This window comes from Cydia pomonella, chromosome 10 (assembly GCF_033807575.1).
Source record: "Cydia pomonella isolate Wapato2018A chromosome 10, ilCydPomo1, whole genome shotgun sequence".
NCBI classification, from domain to species: domain Eukaryota; kingdom Metazoa; phylum Arthropoda; class Insecta; order Lepidoptera; family Tortricidae; genus Cydia; species Cydia pomonella.
In genome coordinates, this window is record NC_084712.1 from 7113781 (window position 1) to 7138442 (window position 24662).

Here is a 24662-nt window from a genome sequence, read left to right on the forward strand (position 1 = left end):
CTGCCAAAGTGTCTTGTAGGTACTCTTCTCAAAGTAATCGTATAAATATGACTTGTGAACGAGTTAATGAGAGGTTGGTATAATGGTTATTTTATACGCGTAGTAGGATATAAATTTGTAAAATAAAACCTTTTGTACAAGCATCAGTAGTCGACGTCAGTAGTTCTTTTATTCTCTTGTAATGTTGTGTAAACACCTGTCCCTGTCATTCAATATAGAACTTTATTTATCTCTTTCATTTATCATGGTATGTTGATGAATGATTTTTTTCATTTTACTTTTCATTCGTTTTATTATTGTGCTAAGAAGACAGTAGTAGTACTGTGAGCATGAAAAACATTCAATCCCATATTTATAGTAAATTAAATTTATGTTTATTAAAATTTTGGATGCTTGCCAAAAATAATCGGTAAAAAGGAATAGTTTCAGTAAGGTGTGTAACGATGTATATTCGATGGATCGTGTCATTCACGAAGACGCGTGCCGTGTCGCGTAATGCCATGTTGTTAAAGGTTATATTTGACAAATCTGCTACAACTATATTTGGCCACTCGCCATCACTATCTATTTGACGCTGAATCTACTAGCAAATGTTAGTTATTCTAACTATCTGACATGCAAGATAAATAAATGCTAGTCATTGAGACCTCTTAAGAAATGAATTATCTTAATCTTCTTAGCTCATCACCATCACCTTAGCTTGGAGGCATAAAAAAACATAAGTAGCAACTTAATTTTATTATCAAGCGCCATTCTCTTAGTTAAATGACAATAAATATGTCGTAAGGTATCTCGGTCTATAAATCAAGAATTAAAGTAGGTTAACTATTAATAGGTCTTTATCTTAAACGCTATTGGCATAAAAGCCTAGACCTTCAATTTGCATAGAAGTCGTATAAAAAGTCCGCGTCAAAAACAATCACATAAATTTCTTTTTTTTTTCAAGTGCTTACTGCAAACGTATCGTATCCAAGTTTACGTTGATCATAGATCACCTTACTTAGACTCCGCATTATGAAATGAAGGATTACCTACTCAATAACATCATGTTATTGAGAAATCGTTCATACATATATATGTATACTTATAGGTACTCTTGTACTCATAACTTACAACGCTATTTCGCGCGCGCATATAATAAAAATAAATATTATAAGGACAATCTTATACAAATTGACCTAGTCCCACAGTAAGCTCAATAAGGCTTGTTTTGTGGGTACTGGATGACGATAAATATAATACATAGGTATATATAATGATGATGATGATCCTTCCGACTGATTTCGGCCATGGCGACCACTTCGACTCCTAAATACTTATATACGTAGAAAACATCCGTGACTCAGAGACAACTATTTGTCATAAGCACACAAATAAATGCACTTACCAGAATTCGAACCCGAGACCTGCTTCGTAGGCAGTAGGCTAAGGCTACGACATTCTATTCTATATCATAAATCATAAACCAATGCGTGATACGCACAACACATGCTCCATCTAGTGGCTAAACGATCAGCAACGCTACTTGATCCGTGGGTATTGCCATGGTGAAGGCCGCACTAAGGTCGGTCGTTGACTGGGCTATTTTTACACCTGGCAACCTGCTGCGCAGAGTAGCGCGGCGCAGAGGCGGCGGGGGCGTGGCAAGAGTGTTAATTGAAGTTTGATTGACTAACTCGAGTCTCGAGTCTGATAGCTCTGTCATCTGATATGATATTTTGTTCTTTAGTCATATGTGTTTATTTAATAAATTGTTACTATTTAAGTACAATGGGCGTTTTCTGTTGTTTTATTGGCAATAAGTATTTTGTTTAATTTTTTACTTAAATGTTATTAACATTCTCATACACAATGATGATTAGTACCGTGTCAATAATTATTGAATTGGCCTAATTTTCAGCAAAAAAAAGTTTAAGCATAAATGTTTTTATTTTTAATTAAATAAATTAAATTAAATACATAAATGAAATAAATGAAATAATTTATACAATTGTTTTTTGTGAAAATAGATTGTCAGTTTATAAAAGGCGTGTAATAAAACAATCTAGTAAGAGTGTTTGACTGATAAGGTAGATCAGCTTCTTTTCTCTAGGTGTCATAACGATTAGTCAATATGGAGTTTATAAGAAAGTCAGATTTGTACGTCACGTTGAAGTTACCTGCTCTTTTAAGTTTATGATTTAAAATAAAGACTAGAAATTGTCTCATAACTGCAGTCTTCATTAAATTTAATAATAACGTGGTAGTGCTTTATTTCGTGCTGCACGTAAAACAATATCTTTTAGATATAGTCAACATCCCTAACTAAGATTATAGGTACGTCAACATTCCTTCGATTTCTATTCATTGGGCGTTAGTCGATGTACGATTCTCATTTAGGCAAGGCCCCTAGGTGTACCTTCGCTACGCTAACTTAAACCATCTGTAACACGTTACTCTATGCGTCTGAACGATGATACGTATGATCGTGAAGTGATCGAGCGGCCGTCGGCGCCTCACTCTCCACCATGCACCACGCCCGTTCCCATTGCTCGCCGAGTTAGGGAAACTAGCAGCACGTGACCTTGGGGGTTAGCCAAGATCGCACTCGTTGATAGAAAACGCCAATTGAAACTTTAAAAATGTACAGTCAGCTGCAGAGATAGGTGACCCTCAGCAGTGCTGTGCAGCATACAATCAGTCTATGTAGGGAGGGGGGGGGGAGAGGGAATCCACCTCTCTCTGCAGCTGACTGGACTTTTCATAGCATATTATTTGTCATCCCAATATATTTTGATTTTTCGTTTGTTGCTTGTTGATGAATGATGATACGTATGATTCAATCAAAATTTACCGAAAATATGGCTCATGAAAATAATCAAGTAGATGACATCGTTGACGTTGTATTCAATTTTTTTTATCACTCGTCACGTTCCAATAATATAAGTGCGAAAGTGACAGGCATAGTGATAAAAATGCGACCGTGCTACGAGTACACTGCTCTCGCACTTTTGTAACACTTTGGATTTTAATACCTTCCAACAACAGTTCAACCAGTATAAATATAATCCTCGTCTAAGAAGTTATTAGGTGTCTAGAAGTCTATGATCTGTGATACAGGCCCGTTTGAGCCAAACGTTCTTGAAGCGATGGGAAATGGGCTGGGCGTCTGCGCGATTATTTGCTTATAATAATGGTAGGGTTGATATTGAGATTATAGATGCAATTACTAAGCTATTGTTTAATGGTTACTACTGATATGTTACATTCATTATTTTATTGGAAACGATTGTCATGGGATGACAGATAGATATTATTTTATAGTGATAAGTGCATTACTTCCTGTTACTATATTTATTGCTACTTTTGTGAAAAAAAAAATTTTTGTATATGTACGTTCGTAGTTTACTGTTCTGTATCCTAGGCCGTCCTTTAATAGGAAAATAAAATGCAGCGAATACACTATCTATTGTCTGTGTGCCTTCACGAAAAGATCACTTTGTCGGATCTAGTATTATTTTACCACCTTTACATTTTAACGTGTTAAAGAATAAGTTGAAAAAATAGAAATAGAAATAATTTACTTGTAAGAACAAACAAAAGAGAATAATAAGAGAAAACATAGGAAAGAAGTGCAGAATTTTACCTATATAAGCGCCTCTTCTAAGCGCGTGCAACGCACTATCTCGCAGCCTATTATTGCGAACGTAAAATAATATTTCTACGCATACGTACCTACTTTGAGACAAATCTATATTTTTTTTATTTCTCTATTCAAAACAATCGCGCAGCGCCGCGCCGTGTTTAAATCAGGCGCCGCCGGTGTTTTCAGTTGCGGCGCGGACCTCTAACTGGGAACCTTAAACGTTATATTTATATTAACAAGAACGTGAGATACCAAGCCGTTACAATTTTAATGTAATAATCTCGCTTAAAAGGTAATTTTAAAGGAGAACTACTTTATTAAGTTGTTCCGAACCTTAACCGACCAACGTATAATTACGCTTCATTGGTAAAAAACCATGTAATAAATAGTTTCATTAATTACCGTTGCGCGTATGAATAAAATGTGGATTAATAGCTTACAGCTTCTGAACCATATTATGTTATTAATTATTCGGTCATTGTTATTTTTATCTTTTAAAAGCATACAAGGTAGGGATCTTATAGATGAGCTATACGCATGCGCCCGTGAGGGACAAAACATACGCAATGCTACAAAATCAAAAACACGTTTTAACATCCCTGACAACATACTAAAACCAACCTACGTAATTTGGCCGAGTTCATTGTTGCCGTTGCCGTTGCCGTTTTTAATGGTGAAAACGGTGGGCAACAAAAAACGTCACTTAGGACTTTTTAGTAGTAGGCAGAAAAGACGACATGAACAGTAATAGCGCCTTTTCGCCTACTCCTTCTGAAAGTTCCGTAAGAGCATCTTGTTCGGTCATCTCCCCCCTCCCCCATTCGATCTCTGTATTCTTGTACCTCTATACTAATAACCGTAAACAATCCTAAAAGATACAAATTGCAGCCGACAATCATAGGTCTATTGAAGCACACCTACATGCATCACTTGCACCCAACGCCTTGCAGTCATGGATATGCACAAAACAATTGAATTGCACGTCTCGTATTAATTGAAAACTTTAAGAAAATAATTACATGGAAGTAAATTAAACTAAAGTGAAAACAGGTAATTTGTAGAAAATTGTATGGAAGATGAGAGAGTCGTTTTAATATTTTGATGCTGAGTAATTTAAAAATAAAATTACTTGAAACAAAAGGCAATAAATTTGAACCGAACTCAACGCATTATGGACCTGTTGTGCAATTGCAATGCGTTTCAAGAAGCAGTTTAGTTTCTCCGTTGCTTTGAGGTTTCTTTTTTTTCTGTTACATTTTTTAAAACCAATTTAAAATTCCAACCCATGTAACAAATAAAGAACATTTATCATTCTAATAAAATATTAAGACGATTAAGAAAGTCTTTTTTTGAAATTTCTTCAAAATAAAACGGAATCGGTAGGAAAATGTAAAAGAATAGGGTCGGGTGTAGAAAATGAGGGACCTTCGCCCAGCAGTGGGACACTACTAGGCTAGGGTTTGCACAACGGATCTAAAATGTATGGGAAGATCCGTGGATCCGGATTCAGATCCGGATAAGTTCATACACTTCGTATTTGGAGTGCAAACCCCATACTAGACTAATTAAATGGCAAACATTTCATTTTTGATACAAGCTTTTATCACAGAATGTACAATTCTAAAAACCACAAACACGATTAGGTCGCTTTGTTTTATCACAGAATTCCTATGAACACCACCCGTCTCCATCATCAGATCAGGTCGATGGCACCATAATATTGCATTTTTACCCGACTTACATATTTATGAAAATTTTCAGCTTCATAGTTAGGTACTTACATACGTAACAAATTACATACATTGCAAATTAAATAAGCTTGTAAAAAGCAAGTAGTGCCTAAATTTATAAATACTAAGAAAAATCAGGGAGATTTTACCATGACTCACTACTCGAGGGTCCAAGATACGCTTTAAGTTTCTTCTTTGTACCTTATATTTTAGGAATTTGAGTACAGCGGGTGACTCCCACGACCACTGTTCTGTAGGCCATCTAATCCTGAGCCTTTGTATGGTTGCTTACAATATAAGAATGTGTTCTTAGTAAACAAAAATATTGCTTTGCTAATCCGCGAAAATATAACGTGCTAGTCAATCAGTGTTAACCCGTTACACTTACTTGCGTATTTTTACATGCAATTAGTGTTCCCACCCTCCTATCGCAAAAATAAATACGCAAATAAATTTAATAACCCACTACCAACTACTATTTCTACTCTTTCTACTATTTCTTAAAATAAGTTGCGAGCTTTTATGTACAAGTTTCTTATCTAAAGCAATCCTCAAGGTTCAGTAAATTAATTAAGTATAATCTTTAAGTCTGTAAGCTCTTTGTGCAAATTTGATCGTAGTTCTCTGTAAAACTATAATGAAGGTAATAAGTGCAAGCATGGACACAATAGTTTAAAATTTCACAATACCATAAATGCTTTTTGAAGAGAAATTTCAATAAAGTCACGTGCCAAAGAGACTGTAATTTGATTTGGTTAATTCTCTGCTGTTTTGTTAATGCGTATTATTTGTTCGGAGAAAATCGTGGTAATGATACGGAAATGGTTGCAGTAAATCATCGATTGGCGTCGTTTTTGCCCAGCCATTCGATCGACTCGTCTTTAGTTTCTGGCATAACTTGGCCTTTAGTGGCATTAACGTTCATTCGGTTCTTGTCTGCCTGATTTAATTTATTGTCTTTTAATTATTTATTCTTTAGTTTAATTATTTATTATTTTATATTAATTCAAGTCTTGCAGACCTTCTACATCTCTAAGAATAATTAATGATAAGTTTTTTTATTTTTTTTTATCTCGTCTCTCTCTGATTGTATTTTTTTTAGTAATTCGACATATCATATCATCATAGTTTTTTGTGTAATTCGACATTTAGAGACTGTATACATCTCTAATAAGAGTAATAAGTATCTAATATTTCATTGATTCCATATTTGTAATTGTATTTTATTTTTATTGTTTGTAAAAAATGTACATGTAAAAGTGCCCCTGTGACCTATTTGCTGAATTAATGTTTGAGGTTTGATATTTAGCTGTATAGAGGATGTAACAAAAATATAAAATTCATTATTGTCATGGTCATATTCGGTATTGTGTTCTGATAAGGAAAAAGTAAAAGAAAAAAGTTTTGGAACCGAAAAAAATTTTTTTTTAGGGGGCAGGTCGTCCAAGTGGTCTAATCCTCCATACAAAGGCCAAATATGATCCGTGTCAATACAATTTTTCTTCTGCTTTTTCATAATTAGTATACGATACCGAATATTAAAGGGAAACCCTTAAACGGATCTCCACGATTGTTGTTACATCGTTGTTACTCGTATATTGAGGTCTTGCTTATATTGGTTCGTTGAGGCGAGTAATTTTGAATTCCACGCCTATTTTGCGGATAACTGTGACATTTTGCTCCCAACGCAAGAAAATAGCTGAGTGGGTTAGTTATGGTTAAGGTTTTATTGTAAAATAAATGCATTTCCTCGCACTAAAATGCTTGACAGGGTATTTTTATCAACGATAAACGATGAAATACGTTACTACTCGATAAACCATGTTTCCAATATTTTATTATAAAAGGGAATATTACTGCAATGTTCTGCCGCCAGAGAGCAGCACTATCACATGACATAAAAAATAGAGTAACTTATACATACTATGCCTTAAACAATTTTTTGAAAAGTTTTTACAATGACATTGATGCATCAAAGCGGTGTGTTTACAGATTACCTATCGCGAAAATCTAAATTTCGGTATCTGGCCTCTGTATCGCTCGAATACGCAAGAGGTTTTCGTGTTTTCATGTTTCGTCGTCGGCCATCAGAATGTGGTAGTGGCGCCCTCTACGCAGAGTTTTACGTAATATCCCCTATTATGATTAATTAGATATATACGTTTTACTGGTTGATAAATTGGTTGATACAAAGCGGTTAATTACGTACCTACCTACCCTATGTAGAACTAACAATATTTAAATGATGTTTAATATAAATTGATCATGTTAAATGCAAGTAAAATACATTCATTCAGTCACTTCTTCAGTCACTCATTCTTTGACTTTAGAAGCTGTGGACAGACACTTTCTGTTCAAAAAAGGTAAAACCTCATTATACGTCGCTTAGTATTCCAAATTAGAGTTAGTAACAAGGTGAAAGTGGTCTTTTTGTAGCCTTGGTCCAGGCCTAGAGAGTCGGCATGAAATTAAGTATTTAATGTGATTGTAATGTTTATTACAGCCATAATACTAATTATTACAACTCAATCCAATTATAGAAGAGTCCAAACCGTTAGAATTTATGGCTTTAATTTTATGTAAATTTTAACGAGTATTGTTGATGTAACAGATTAACGAAGTGATCACTGACTCATAAATATAATTGACACTGCTGCAACTAAACAATTCTGACAACAACACATGTAGTAAAATACGTATATGTACCTACTTAAATTCACGGCCCGATTTGAAGAATGAGATATGATACCGATAAGTTTTGGTTTAGATAAGTTTTCATTTAGATATCGTTTGTATGTCGTATACTTGACAGAAGCAGCTCGATGCGGGCAACCAATGTCACTTTGACTTTAGAGATATCGTAGATAGATCTTATTGGGATCACAGCAGAATCGAAATAAACGTCAATTTTGACATGTCGTTTAGCTATCGATCTTTCCAAGATCTTAAACGTGTCTTAATGATTCTTCGAATCGGGCCGGTAGCCATTTGGGCTACAATGGTGCCAATAAATAAACATACCGATGTCCAAACATATACACTAAATATAAACAATACCTTCCTTAGTCGGGCGAAAAGGGGTTAGAAATATAATTCACTCTAATGTTATATCTTGTGTATCTTGACTAACGGGCCAATTCGAGTTTTAGTTATTAGATATGATTCCGATGTGATACTGATCTGTAAATGTCAAAAGTGACGTTAAAAAAATGATACTTTTGCAACTGACAGATCAGTATCATATCGGAATCAGATCTAATAAAACTCGAATTGGCCCATAAATAAAGAATATAAATATTTTATTGGAAATTTATTTGTTGATAATGCTTGCTGACATTGCGAAAAATATAAATTCTTGGTAAGCAATTCTTGTTAAGTAAGTATAGTATTAAAAAGGCATTACATAAAAGTAAAACCTCAGACGCCATTATGCGGTTGTCGTACTTCCTTAGGCAGTAATCAGTCTAATCAAAGCCTAGTGTAGCACGTAACCGTTGTAACCCATTAGACAATTCTAATTAAAATTAAACGTCTTCTACGAAGGACTAGTAATGTGCTTGCCAGGAACGAGGTGCATATATTCACTTAGCCGTATTGCATTCTGCGACTTTTGTGTATTTTATCCCGGGTTTAAATCATGGTAAAGTATTTATTTTCGGAGTTATGATAGATAGATAACGTAGTCGCCATTTTCGTCCTTGGTACATATATCCTACATTCATAGGAAATATCCACTTTTCTATATCATTATCATGTTATGATAATATTTTACGAGATTAAGTGTTAATTTAATGTAAAACCTGTCTCCGGGTTTATATTCTAGATTCATTTAAATGACTCATATAAACTTATAATTAAAATATAGGGAAGTTATTATTAAAATATAGGATGTATTTTAAGAAATCATAAAATTATTATGAATTAATAATCTGGTAAATTTGTTGAACATTTTTGCATTTACATTTTTTTAATGTAAAATCTCCGTATCGCAGGTTTTAGAACGTTTCAAAGAAATATTTATTTTATATTTGGAAAACACACTCTTCATTCTTCATCAGTCAGTTATGGACAATATCAACAGTAATTTGATAAAACAAGTAGACATTCTAAGACTGTCACTGGTATCTGGAACAAGTGACATAAAAACCAGTCATCGGCGATTTACAGTTGACAACTCGAGATTAAAATTGAATGTCTTCGTAAAGAAGACATACCGGGCATGATTATGATCATATCAACCAAGTCTTTTTATATTACTTGAACAAACGCGAGATACTTAGCAATTTCTCGGTACGCCTATCTCTAGGGATTAAAAGATGAGTGGCATTCTCAAACGTAGTTTTTGAGCATTTTTTTTAGTGTGGGAGAGCCGAGCTTTTGGCCAAACCAGTGTATTGAAACTCAAAAGTCTACTAGCTAGGGCAGTCACACCATATACAAGGTGCCAGCGAGGAAACGGAAAAAATTTAACCACGTCTTCCTGAGGTCATAAGAAGGGAAAAATCTTATACAAATTAAATCAGTTCCGCCAAAAAAAAATATTTTTATTTTTTACTTACTTTTTGTATGTTTTTATACATAACAAATACATGTTCTTGAAAAAAATATGGATTAATATGAATTGGTACCTTTTTTTTCCGTTAAAACTAGTCTATTCAAAGTGTTCCTTGTCACTTTGATATCTGTCAATAATGACGTCTAGACTAGGTCCCATAGTGGCGTCATCGTCATCAAAAAGGCGTTATGCACTTAAATACAATAATAAAACGTCTGAAACTAAAGCAAACAAAAAAAAAGTTTATATGACATTTTTGTCTCTAAATACGATCCGAAATATACTGTTAAAATTACGAATTAGTTAGGTACCAATATTTTTCCAGGTTATAGCACTCGGCTCCTGAAGCATATTTAAGTATGAAACATTATAGCTTTTATGATGCTTTTTGAAAAAAATACTACGTAAAAACACCCTGTTAATAAGATAATTAAATGAGACCTCATTGAACAGATTATGGAATCTCTTTTAACATAGCTCTTAACTGGCCACTTCACGTTGATAAATCAAATGACAAGTTGGTTATGACGTGGTTATGACATATAAGACAAACAATTGTTGACATGACAGAAAGTGTTAAACTATGGAAGGTTGCATAATTGTTGCAAAAGTGTCCAGCTGTCAGCTATAAATAATAGTTCCAAATCTCTCCAGAGTAGCGCTAGAGTAGCTAAGAACCGAGGCGTTATTGACGGAGTGAAGTGTGCTGCCTATGATTAGGGTTTTTTCTCAAGTATTCTAGGTATTGTAGCGCCACCTATTTATGGTTTTTTGTCGGACACTTTTTGGTATATGGAGATTTTGTTCCTTGACTCTACCTTACAATAGTTAAATATCTTGTCAGTTAAATGATTGTTTTTAGATGGATTAATATTTTTATTTTCGATCGGTAAATAAAACCAAAATTTCGTTTCAAAAAATTTCTTAATTTATATTTAAAGTTCCATTTTAGTGTCTATATCTGTGCTACTGCTAGTGTGGTACTGCAGGTTACGTTATTTTGTTTCACCTGAGTGATTAAATCTAAGTATTTTAAGAATTAGTAATAAATTGCAAATCAGTAATAGTTCGCACTGGAGTTGAGCCCTCTCGATTTTATAGACATTTTGACCCCCCAAAGCTTCCTAACTGTAATCTCTAGGTCGATTCTTTTCATGTTTAAACTTAGAATTATTCTTTATTCCTTCTAACTAAAATTATATGGATATATTAACGTTAAGGACTTGATGCTATTAGGCTATTATTACACAAAGCTCGTTATAAGGAGTTTTCAGCTAATAGTGTAACCAATTAGCATGAGTTATTAAGAAAAGTTAATCAATAATCACTGTCAGTTATGTGACGATAATTAAGCATTAAATTTCAATAAAGACTTGGTTTTGGTGTTTATTTCATAAAGTATGAGCGACATTACAATGTAAAAAAATGCAAAAGTTGATTAGGTACACAAAGCTCGTGATAGGGAGTTTTCAGAAAATAGTGTGACCAATTAGCGTGAGTTGTTAAGAAAAGTTAATAAATAACCACTGTCAGTTTTGTGACGATAATTAAGCTTTGAATTAAAAAGAAAAACTGGCTTTGGTGTTCATTTCATAAACTATAATATAAAAAAAATGCAAAAAATTTATTCCCGTAATGATTTCATGCTTAATTGTTGTCACAAAACTGATAGCGATTAACTTTTCTTTAATAATCACGCTAATTGGGTACCTACACTATAATAATTCAGCCTATATACGTCCCACTGCTGGGCACAGGCCTCCTCTCATGCGCGAGAGGGCTCGGGCTATAGTCCCCACGCTAGCCCAATGCGGATTGGGGACTTCACATACAACTTTGAATTTCTTCGCAAATGTATGCAGGTTTCCTCACGATGTTTTCCTTCACCGAAAAGCTAGTGGTAAAACTGGTAAATATCAAATGATATTTCGTACATAAGTTCCGAAAAACTCATTGGTACGAGCCAGGATTTGAACCCGCGACCTCCGGATTGAAAGTCGGACATCATATCTACTCGGCCACCACCGCTTTAGTCGTAGTACCTACACTATTTTCTAAAAAGTCCCTTTAACTGTCATAACCTGCAAAAATTCGTTTATTATAGCAAAGTAGTGGATAAAAATAAATGTTTTATATAAATTTACAGTGCTAAAGGTCTAATTAGATAATTTCATTCTGTTTCAGGTGTATTTGACACGATATACGGAATTTTAGCAATCCTACAGGCGAATTGTGAGTAATCATAAATCCCTTTTCATACTTGTCATTTGCGAATATTTTTATTTTGTATAATCGAAAAACTCAATATGATTATTGGGTAAATATTTGGATTCGATTTCTTATTGAACATACTTTTTTAATGAATGAATAAATATTGTAGGGACATTCTTACACAAATTAACTAAGTCCCACGGTAAGCCAAGAAGGCGTGTGTTTTGGGTACTCCGACAACGATATATATATATATATATAATATACAAATACTTAAATACATAGAAAACACCCATGACAACACAGGAACAAATATCTGTGCTCATCACACAAATAAATGCCTTTACCGGGATTCGAACCCAGGTTCGGAACATCGGTTTTGGAGGCAGTATTTTTTATCATAAACTCTAAACTACCACAAATGGGAAAGGACCTAGCCAATCCAATACCAATCCATATACATGAGTTTTTATATTCAGATTATTATGCTTTTCCAGTATTAACCAGCAACTTCACTCATGTTTGCTTGTTGTAAGATATATATTAGTATTTTGATGTTTCATGTCAACTCTTTCCAATTATACATGTCTAGATTGTCTAGGTTCAATATGTAATTTCACAGTGCTTTAGTTTTAACTGTTATACTGTGTTAATTAAAATGAATAAATAAAATAAAAAATAAAAATATTGCCGGGTAGATAATGTATATATAAATAGGGAGCGTGCATGAACTGTAGGAGGCAGCACAGGAGCCGTCAGATTTTTGACGCGAGGCCTAAATGTGATGTTTACTGTTCCGATGTAGCCCACAAGATGGCAGAACCTACTATAAATAAATAATAAATAAATAAATATTATAGGACATTATTACACAAATTGACTAAGTCCCACAGGAAGCTCAATAAGGCTTGTGTTGAGGGTACTTAGACAACGATATATATAATATATAAATATTTATAAATACTTAAATACATAGAAAACACCCATGACTCAGGAACAAATATCCATGCTCTCATGCTCCAGGATTTGAACCCGGGACCATCAGCTTCGTAGGCAGGGTCACTACCCACTAGGCCAAATCGGTCGTCGGTGGTACTATGCACAAGAAAACACATGACGTGTGAATGTACATGTTTATTGTTCCGATTCAGGCCACGAGTTGGCAGATCCTCCAACGCGCACGGTCCCTATAATACAGGTATATAAAAGCATAATTTTTTAAGACGAAAGTGGAGGACCCGCGTGAAATCGCCTTTTCATAAAAACGCAGTCCTTATATTTATCTCTGGATATTAACATTATTGAAAATATTTTGATAATCGTTTGATTTTTTCGAATATGGACCCGTCTTATGGACCCGGGTACGTCCTTAAACTACGTCCATAAGAGAGGTATGGGCATTGTGAATGTCATCTCGCTCTGTGTGGTAGGGCACAGCACAGCGGATGTCATTCCAGATCTAGAGCAGAGCCCAACTGGGGAAGTACCTCCACCTTACAGAAAATCGCAGCCAAATAACACTAGACCCTACTCATAGTGTTGTGTTTCTGCCAGTGAGTAAGGTTGCCAGAGCTCAACGAGGGGCGGAAGGGGGTTAGGGTCGGCAACGCGCATGTAACTCCTCTGGAGTTGCAGGCGTACATAGGCTACGGATACTGCTTACCATCAGGCGGGCCGTATGCTTGTTTGCCACCGACGTAGTATAAAAAAAAAATTATTACAAGAGTTAGGAGCATTTAAGAATTTGTATGAAATCTGTTTAATGCTCCTATTTTTACAATAATCAAAAAAATCTAAAAAAAGTCAAACGTAGGGGCATAGCTATGCAATGCTATATATCCAGATAGGCTAGCAATATCCAGAGAGGAAAATGAGGACTACATTTTGTACGGAGAAGCGGCCGTCCCCTTTCCCCTTATTTATCATAAAGCAAATTATAACACGATTGCCCAGTAGTAAACTATAAGTACGCGTTGTGTACCGTACCCTGGTATTAATGCTATAATTTTATATCTGAAGTCCTCATTCGACAATAGATTAAGAGCTATATTCTTCTTTTTATTCCTTTTATGTTAAAAATCCTCGATTCTACGTGTTAAGGTTTTTTTCATATTATTTAATTCACCTTGATTTGATACTTACAAATAAACAAAGATATAATGAGATTCCCATGCGGCTTCGTAAATCTGACATTATCGTCCACAGCTCCTGCATTATTCAATTTATTACATTGTATATGTAATCAGTAATACGAGGGTGACAGTTCAAAAATATACCTAATAAATAATAAAATGTCATTTCTATGTACAGGTTGATTGCATGTGGAGACGTGACCAGAAATATACCTACTTTTCTTATTTCATTTGTTAGAAAAGCATATTACCAGGGCTGGTCACGTCTCTGGTGACATGAAGTTTGACAAATTCTATATATGTATACAATACAATACTCTATTGAACACCTCACATAGTTGACAATGAATATACAGAAATAAACAAATACAAATTTGATAGAGGTAACAACAGGCATACATACATACATATACAGGCATACATTATACATTACGTGACGTAATTTCAAGTCTTTAGGTGATCCAATGTTTTATTTGACAAATAATTTGCATTATTAACTAACACAATTGGGACTTAATAATCGCGTAAATTTAAAAACTTAATACGTGATTAAGACCCGTTTGTGTTAGTTAATAATGTGTAAAAATCGTGAAAGTTTAAATAATTTGCAATAAGTATTAGGCTTGTAACTTATTTTTGACTTCTATTCATTACGTCTTGTCATTACTAATATCGGCTCGATTCGAACTTTAAGATACGTCAAATATTTGCTAAAGATACGATATGGATTAGATATGTCTGACATATCTAATCCATATCGTATCCTTAGGATTTTTTTAACGTATCGTAAAGATCGAATTGGGCCGTATATCTTACGATTCTTCCTGTATACGTTTATAAAAGTTGCACTGTGCGCTAACTTTATAAACTACATAAACAGTTTAATAATTTTCATTCTGCAAATAGACATATATCTTATGCAAACGCATATTTCATTTCTTTACCATTCGAAAACCAACCATTTCACTTAGCACTAAAGTACAAATTAGAAATAAACATAATTTTCTGGAATTTGTGAGATTAACCTTCATATGTAAATCGCTGTAGGTGTCTCATGCCTACTGTCTTGATAACAAAACGAACATTACTAGGAATATAAATGCGATAAATTTATACGATCTAGATATCACTGGATAATTTAAAGTTTCTTAAAACTTTTTGAAGTTTATGAAGAAAAAAAAAATCCTTTGGAAGGAAGGCAAAAAAACAAATATGATAAACACACGGCCCGATTCGAAGAATGAGATACGATAAAGATAATATAACGATAAGGTCTGGTTTAGGTAATTTCTCATTTTGATATCGTTTGTATGTATCCTTTATATGTATAATTGACAGAAGCAGCTTGATTCGGGCAACCAATGTCACTTTGACGTTAGAAATATCGTAGATAGATCTTATTGGGATCACAGCGGAATCGAAATAAACGTCAATTTTGACATGTCGTTTAGTTATCGATCTTTCCAAGATCTTAAACGTCTCTTAATCATTCTTCGGATCGGGCCGACAGATAATAATACGGCAACTTTATTGCGAACCTCCACCAAAGTTTTCTATTGAATAATTGTCTCCTGCTCTTTGTACAATAAGGACTGTAAGGTAAATCAGAACGATATATATAAATAAAGAGGCTGCCAACATCCAATGTCCTTGAAATTGATGTTACTCAAGCAGTTTTTTAAGAAAAACTATGTTTAAATAAAGCAAAAAATATATGTAAATATTCGTTATATTTCAAAGAACATGGACGTACTCGGTATAGGATTAAACGAAATCGGCTCGATAGAAAATAATTGCAAAGATTGGCCTTAAAATCACCATTAAACGGTTCTATGTCTTTATTTTTTTGACTTATGGGACTTCAATTAAAAATCATAATTTTAAAACATTTATATCTAAAACACCAACGAGTAATTACACAAATAATCCATATTTTTTAATTATTTCAATAGTTTTCTTATTCCCTTGCCCCTGGGCTCAGTAACAGTGGTAGTGCTGTCTCATTTACTCCGATACAAATAGACAGTGTGCGCGTTTTAAGTATTGACAGCCTCTTAATACCAAAAGCTAGTAGGCATTTAAATTGAACAATTTACTCAAGCAAAAGTCTAAAAGCTAATAACTCAATTTACCATAATTTGATGCCCGCTCTAATACCTGCGCCCATTGTCCTTTTACTATTTCAAATATTATGGGTGCATCTCGAGTGCAGTTTCTGGGCAATAAAAGTCAGTTTAAATTATAAACTCTTATGCTGGAGGATAATTACGATGTATAGGTGGGTTTCAAGGAAAGGATATAACTTATTTTATGCCGGAGAGCTTAAATGCCAATATACATCTCAATTACATTACTCCTTACGCAAGGATAAGCTTTTCATAGCTTAGATTATTTTTAGTAGTAGTAAGTAAACTTTTTATTCTACAAAAACACAAATTACAATTACGAAAAGGTATTAAATGTAAATTGCAATTAGGAAAAGGTAAGTACCAAGGTGAACTTATCCCTTTAATCTCTCCAGCCTGGCTAGCACATGATTAGCGTGACAGTATATCGCGGTGAGATAGACTACCCGTCCCTCTTTAATTAACACAGTTAGAAAAAGACGGGAAGTCTATCTCGCCGCGAGATACTGTCGCGCTAATCATGTGCTAGGCCTACTGCGGCCGTAGCACGGTCGTATTATTTTTGTCTGTCACCATGTCTGTTACGTTCTAACAAGTATGTTAGACGACCGGTCTGGCCTAGTGGGTAGTGAACCTGCCTACGAAGCCGATGGTCCCGGGTTCAAATCCTGGTAAGGGCATTTATTCGTGTGATGAGCACGGATATTTTTTCCTATGTACGCCTGCAACTCCAGAGGAGTTACATGCGCGTTGCCGACCCTAACCCCCTCCCGCCCCTCGTTGAGCTCTAACTAAACTTACTTTTCTTGTTTTCGTGGTATCTTTTTGCTTTATAATATTGTTTACTAAGAATGCACATGAATAAGTATTTATATATGAATTTTGCATCCGACTAATCAAAAAACGTGACATTAGAATATGTACCTATGTATAGTCAAGTGTAAAAATATGGATGTAAACTATTTGCTCAAAAATATATCCCATAGCTCTTATGTCGGCGAATTAAGAACTATGGGACATGTTTTTGAGTAAGTTGCGTGGACCCATATTTTTACACTTGACTATACCATCGTGTAAGTTTGTATAACTAACTAACTAACTATTGTGGCGCAGTGATCCAAAGAGGGTCTTGGCCTCCAAAACGAGAGAATGCCACCTGTCCCGATCCTGTGCCACTTCCTGCCAGTTGTCGGCTTTGAGCTGGCACAGATCCGCCTGTACACTGTCGCTCCAGCGGTATCTGGGCCGACCCACTGGACGGCGACCAGTCGGTTGTCCCAAATAAGCTCTCTTAACACCTCGATCCTCACCCATCCTCAGTAAATGGCCGAACCAGCGAAGTCTGTGGCATTTCGTTTCGCCGATGATATTGGGTTCGGCCACTAACTCCTCGATTTCGGCATTCTTACGGATCCTCCAGGTGCCGTCATCTCTTTTGATAGGTCCCAGGATCTTCCGTAACACCTTTCTTTCCGCTACCAGGAGCTGACTCTCTTCTTTCAGTGTTAGTGTCCAAGCTTCGCAGCCATACATAAGGATTGGTCTTATTATAGTTTTATATACCCGTAACTTAGTATTTCTGCTGAGAAGTTTGAGTGTGTAAGTTTGTATGACAGGTTATATTTTATTGATTTTACTGACATGCTTATCACACTCACAGGCCAATTCGAACGTACACTGACATTAGAATGATGTCATTCAGTTATCGTGCGTCTCGTTGGGGCCAATACATGTACGGACAAGTACGAGCGAAATGCACGATAACTAAATAACTTCATATATGTCATTGTGATGTCAGTGTACGTTCAAATTGGCTTGTAACAGTTTGACATACCTATTGTTTTGTGAGCTTTTGGTAGTAGTTTTATAGTAGGTATTTGACCTGTGTAGGATCTGTGTAGAACGAATGTGTAGGTTAAATCCTACGTATTTGACCTACACATTCGTTCCTTATTTTTTATACATGTTCCTTAACTTCGGCCGCTTTTTCCGATATAAATTAGAAGAAATAATAAGGAACAGAAGGAGACATTATTTTGTTATACTGTGTATATATAATTATAAATATTATAATACAAGGCAACTTTTTTTCAGTATTAAAAGACGCGAAATTTAAAATTTGTATGGAAGTTAGATCCATCGCACCTATATTTTTAAAATTTGGCGCCTTTTTCTATTGACAAAGTTGGTTAGCCAGGGTATATGACCCCTATCTATGAAGAGATACAATGCAAGTAGTTACAAACTTACTATACAAATATTATACAAAAAAAAATTGAACAAGCTTTTATTTAACTTGCAATGTATGTACTTATTCTATGTAAGTAACTATGTTTGTACTGGATCAATTCTTGCAAAGTTAAAATTGACACACTATCCGATTTCCAGTTAAGTTGAAAATTTGCATATATGTGTAAGACGGGTGACCATACAATATTATGGTACCATCGAGCTGATCTAATGATGGTGACAGGAGGTGGCCTTAGGAATTCTGTGACGAAACACCGCATCCTAATTGTGTTTGGGGCTTCTAGAATTGTTTCGATGAGTATTAGAGTCCGACCAAGCTAAATTGGCAACGATTTTGATAGCCTACCCTGTGCAGTAAATATCATAATTTCATATATGTTTGACGTTTAAAATAACACTTCTTATCTTGGTCTGTTTCGGTAACAAATGTACCTTCAGCGATAAAAGCTTGTACCAAAATGATTTTTTGCCGAAACCGCACAAAACGCAGGTCATGTAAAAATTAAGAAAATAGACTTTCCTAAATTATGTCGGCTTTTAAAATACCTGTCTGCATTTAGAACGAGATGATTGTAAGATGGCCAGTTATTGGCAGTCACGAGAATTACAATGAGGAAACAGTTTCCAAAGAAATTGGTTTTGTACAGCACGCTTGCAGCTAAACAATAAAGTCTGATAGGATTGTTTTGTCCGGACCCGTTGCGCGGGAGTGTTTAGATCGCGAACGTAACTATAGTCTTTTGTGGGTATTTACAAAATGTAAGAATGGGTTTGTATGTTTTTGTACTACGAAATGTACAAACACTGCACGTTAAGGCTGCGTCGACCAAAGATGTGTTGCAAGGGATGTGTTGGTAAGTACCAATGGAATCACTGCAAGCTGAACGAGAAAAAAAAAATGAAGTGATTCTATTATACCTATACTCTCCGCGTCCCAGTGTCCTAACACTAGTACTAACAATGAAATTTAATTAATTAATTTTTCTTGTATGGTGGACCGCAACACTGCTGCTTCTTACTAAGTATCATGCTTACTAACCTTTTTATTTTATGTAATTTCATGTACAATCGCATTTTACTTACAAGGAAATAAGTTCACCGATGCGTCGTGAAAAGAAAACAAAAAAAAAACAGATCGAACTGAGAAAGTATCGGTACCTATAGATATCTTTCATACTATACGCCATCTTTAACCGTTTAGAAATGTCACTAATTTAAATATTGAACTGGTAACATTGTTATATGAATATAATCACCTACACGTTAGCGTAAAGTTCCCGCGGCATAAAAAAAAGAAAACACTAGACCTCAGTCTACCTCACCCTATAATAATAACCTACATAACTATAAAATAGTACATTTTATTGCAAATGTGCAAAGTGTGTCATTATGAACTAGTCTCGAGATGTATTTTATGAGCCAAAGGTGAATAAAAGATACGGGATAAGTACATAATGACACACATGAACAATAAACGACGTTTTATATTAAATTTGCGAAATAAAAAAAGATTGGTTACTAATTACACCTACGGTTATAAATATTCCCTTGAACTTGTCTGACATTCCGTGCTACATATTATGTTTCGCGATGATAAATACATTGCATAGTTACAATAACTAATTTTATATAAAAAAATTCTCAAATAGTTGCAGTTTAGGGTACTTAAATTATTTAGTTTTGAGGGACTTCTTAGAAACATGGTACTCTCGTATTTCCTTAAATTCGTTTGGTAATCTATTGTACAAATTTACTGCTTGGTAGCGTACAGAGTGTTTAGACACTTGCAATTTCATTAACATATTAAATATTGTTATATATATATAGTCTTTGAAGAGGACGAAAAATAATGGAAAAGCAAAAAGCACTAGTTTGCAAAACTGAATTTTGCGAACGCTAAGCAGCCACGTAAAGTACCACTTTTTGAGCAACTAGTAAAAAGCACTAGTTTGCAAAACTGAATTTTGCGAACGCTAAGCAGCCACGCAAAGTACCACTTTTTGAGCAACTGCACTAAAAATATATTCTTATTGCTTTTCATTGTCTCGTAATTCACTGGTCTTAAACATGAAACTCAAAATAGCCATCTCAGTTTACTGTTTCACCTCACACTTGAGTTTTATCGATGATCGGACATTATTCGATAATCGGACATTATTTTATCGGACCACCAACCGTACTGTTATAACTATAAATAAGATAATCGCAGTGATTCAGTACATAGACCATTCATACATCGCGCTGCTGTCTCAGAATCAATTGCGTATCGGACTTATAATTTGTAGCTATTGCTTTTCGAATTTGGTTCAATAGGAATGTAATTTTAAAGCCACGTTGCTTGGAGTAATTGAACGCGGTATCTAACTTTTAATCAAATATTGCCACATATAAACATATCTGTCTTCACGACTACTATTTTAAATTTCTAGTTGCAAAGTAGGTACCCATGCCAATAAGTAACCAGAAATGTATCGTCATGTGACAACCAAGACCCATTAATTACTACAATACGTTCAGAGCCATAGTTCAGAAGTTGACTTCTGTTTATTTATTTTTTTGCAAATCCTACTAGCTCTCTTACAGCAAAACTAATACCTAATTCTAATTGAGTATGCAAGGCTTATCTCACCACTATTCTCCATATCGGTTAACTGCCTTATAACTTGAATATACATTTATACTTAGATGTTTGCAAAGCTTACTCACATCCTAAAAAGAGAAATAAAGTGTAAGTACACATAAATAATGTTAAATGGAACATTATTAGATTTATAAAAAAAAAACCCCGCATTTCAATTCATGAGATCAATAAATCTGGTCCCAGTTTTTCACCTTCAAATGTCTGATCAAATGGCAAACATTTGGTCCTAGACTCAGTTATAAATGCATATAAACTGCTATCTAATCTTAGATTACGCGCCAACTGCCAATTCGAAATGTGGTTGCATTATTTCATAGTTTAACAGAGATATTAATCTTATCTCTAACTCCCGGTCTAGGTCGGCGATGTAACGCCCCGGGGGGCGCCGGTGCACGGTGTAAGTAGGTATGTGGTTTGAAAACTGTCATGAATCGTACTTTAGTATTTGCCTACTCGTGTTTTATGATTCGTTTATAGACTTTATTAACTTGCAAGGAGTTGTTAAGTTGGGCATTTTTTAACAGGTGTTTCACGAATAGGTACTACAGGATGGTCAATAAAATACTTTGACGAATAATTTTTAGGATTTTTTCTTGTTTAAATAAAATGGCATTATCAAATTAAAATTACAGTTTTTTAACTAAAAAAAATGAATTATCTTCAAAACATTTTCGTTCATCTTTGATACGCAAACGCACATGCATTCGAGCGCCAATAGTCCGAGACTGAAATGGTCTCTTTCACCCGAGTTAAACACTCTACTTTTCGTTTAATGTAAAATACATGTGTATTAAAAAAATATGACTGTTTAGTACCTAAAAACTTACATAGTACTTCTTCAATTAACAATTTAGGTATAAGTATCGTTATGTATAGAATGGGGAGCTAAAACTCTGAATGACAACTGTATAACAAATCCATTCCATCCAATCAATTCCATCCAGGACGACTTAGAACCGTCCCGCGTCGCATGGCACTTGCAGGGAAAAACCCGCGTGTCATCGGTCCAACTTACTACGAGCGACTACCCCAAGACTTAAAAGACGAGCCCTCTAATGAAAAATTTAAGAGCCGTTTGAGAAACTTTTTATTGGATAACCCATTGTATTCTATAAAAGAGTTTTATGACATTACCAATTAGATTTATTTAAATAGTAAGCATATTGTCGACATCTGTATTTTAAGATTTACTATAATTTACTTCTTTGTTAGCTAAATAACGACCCTAATGGTGACATTATTTCTTATGCTGACATTATTTCTGTAACTGTTACTATTTATTTTCTACCTTAATGACGACCCGTTCTTGGTGAATTTATTTATACAATTGAAATTTAAAAACTTCAGTCATTTAAAATGAATTATTATTGTCACCTGTTTTTCCTATGTATATAAAGTAAGACAAACTGACAATCACAATATAAATTCCTAAGAATTTACCACGCGTAGTTTTAAGTGAAATTGTATATTGTGAGATAAATAAATCATATCATATCATATCATATCATTTAAAACCAAATATTAATTGAAAAAAAGTACTAGGAATATAAAAATATAAAATGCTCCAGTACAGAAACGTATCACTTTCTGTACACTGCATAGAACAACAGTCACCCACTTTCACAGCATGTGAAATGAAAAATGTTTCGTCAAAGTATTTATGGGCCATTTTAAACTATCAATTCTGCAACCAGAAACGCTTCGAAGAAGTTGTCCGACTTTTGATCAGGGTAAGGGCACCCTTAGATGAGGGCTACCCAGGATCCGTCGTGAAAAGTGGGGAGGCTGATGTCTATTTAATTCTCATAATTTCATATAGAAGTTTGAGTTTGGATATAAATATCGCTGCAGAGTTATCTTGGTCTGAATCTATCTATCTTGATGAGTACTGTAGACTATATTAAAATTTTTGACAATAACTTATTTACATGAATCATATAACTCACTCTCCAGTCTAGGTTAGCAATGTAACGCGACGGGAGGTACCGGGGTGTTTCGAAAACTGTCAAGAATGTTATTTAAGTACACGGCCATGTAGGTATGTGGCTCAAAAACTGTCGAGAATCATATTTTACTCGTAGTATTTAAGTACTCGTGTTTTGTGATTTGCCTTCGAGGGATACCGCAAATATTAAATTATTTATTTTATTTCAACTTTACACAGGGTGAAATTGTTATTTTTGACCATACGCTAAGGCAGTGTCTTACCTGAGCGAATAACTCACGAACGGTGAATTCAATCCTTTGATACTGATACCTATGGAAGTGTCCTACGTGGGCGATCTCCGAATGCCGTTGGGCCGCCGCGCCGCGCCGCGTTGCATTCGCGAGTCATCGCACACGTAAGCCGCGCTGTAAGGGGTGAATTTCTGTCAACCCCGAAATCAGCTGTTCCATAGATTTGACATGTGATTGACCAAAATGTAAGAGACGGCAGATTTTTTTCGCGATTTCGGTGTTGGCCTAATAGTAAAAGTTGTTCAGTATGACCTACATATCCGCCCTTCAGCGTATGCTCAAACATAACAATTACACCATGTATACGAACATTGGTGTTAAAGAAAGTTATCTTATTTAATTGAAAGAAACTTCTGAAACGAAATAAATAACAATAAGGGTAAAAAAGGAGTTTATATAACTGCTACATAATGAAGGGCATTAAAATACGAGTGTTGGTCTATAAAATGAGCTGAAATCATGTTTAATAAAAGCATCACACGAGTACGTGATGACACATCTGAGCGTATGTATATTTCTACTAAACGCCGAAAAAATGAGGGTTGGCTTAAATCTGTTTAAGGTTTTGATCTCTACCTAGTTGTGTATACCAAAAATCATTACAAGATGTTAGCTTTTGGTAATTATACGATCCGACATAGACCCATCTCATCAGTATGTTACAGGAGTGTACATATATCGGTCTCATTCCCGTCACGTAAAGTGTGACAGAGACAACATCGTGATGTGCATAGACAAAATTGAATAACGGAATTAAGCAGCCAATATTGGTTAAAATACATTCTCCTTTGAACATGCTCTGTTTAGGGCCTCTTGACAGAATGATGCCTACAAACAAATCATGATGTAAATCCATACTAACGCCTAATCCCTGCCTATGAAGCCGATGGTCCTGGGTTCGAATCCCGGTGAGGGCATTTATTTGTGATGAGCACAGATATTTGTTCCTGAGTCATGGTTTTTTTCTATGTATTAAAGTATTTATATATCACATATCGCAAATTTACCGCCTTTGTAGCCATGATAAACACCTCTATTACCGATCACCTCACTACATTTTTACCTCACCAAATTAATTTGCAACTCTTGTGGATAAATTACAACCTTTTCACCATTTTTTTTAAAGAATAAAGAGAAGGAAAGGCGAGGAAAAG

At 34.8% G+C, this 24662-nt stretch overlaps 1 protein-coding gene across 22 annotated transcripts in view; it reads left to right on the plus strand.

Annotated features, from left to right (window-relative positions):
* Positions 1 to 24662, plus strand: part of LOC133521961 (uncharacterized) — a 208730-nt gene that overhangs the window by 128602 nt on the left and 55466 nt on the right. For 16 of the 22 annotated variants that reach the window (XR_009799970.1, XM_061857098.1, XM_061857095.1 and 13 more), the window contains one exon: positions 12095 to 12142. The exons of the other annotated variants lie outside the window; for them this stretch is intronic. Coding sequence is in view for 1 of the 16 variants with exons in the window: in XM_061857116.1 (XP_061713100.1) it covers positions 12095 to 12142 (48 nt within the window). In the remaining 15 variants the exon portion in view is untranslated. The remainder of the gene's footprint in view (positions 1 to 12094; positions 12143 to 24662) is intronic. 22 annotated transcript variants of the gene reach the window in all.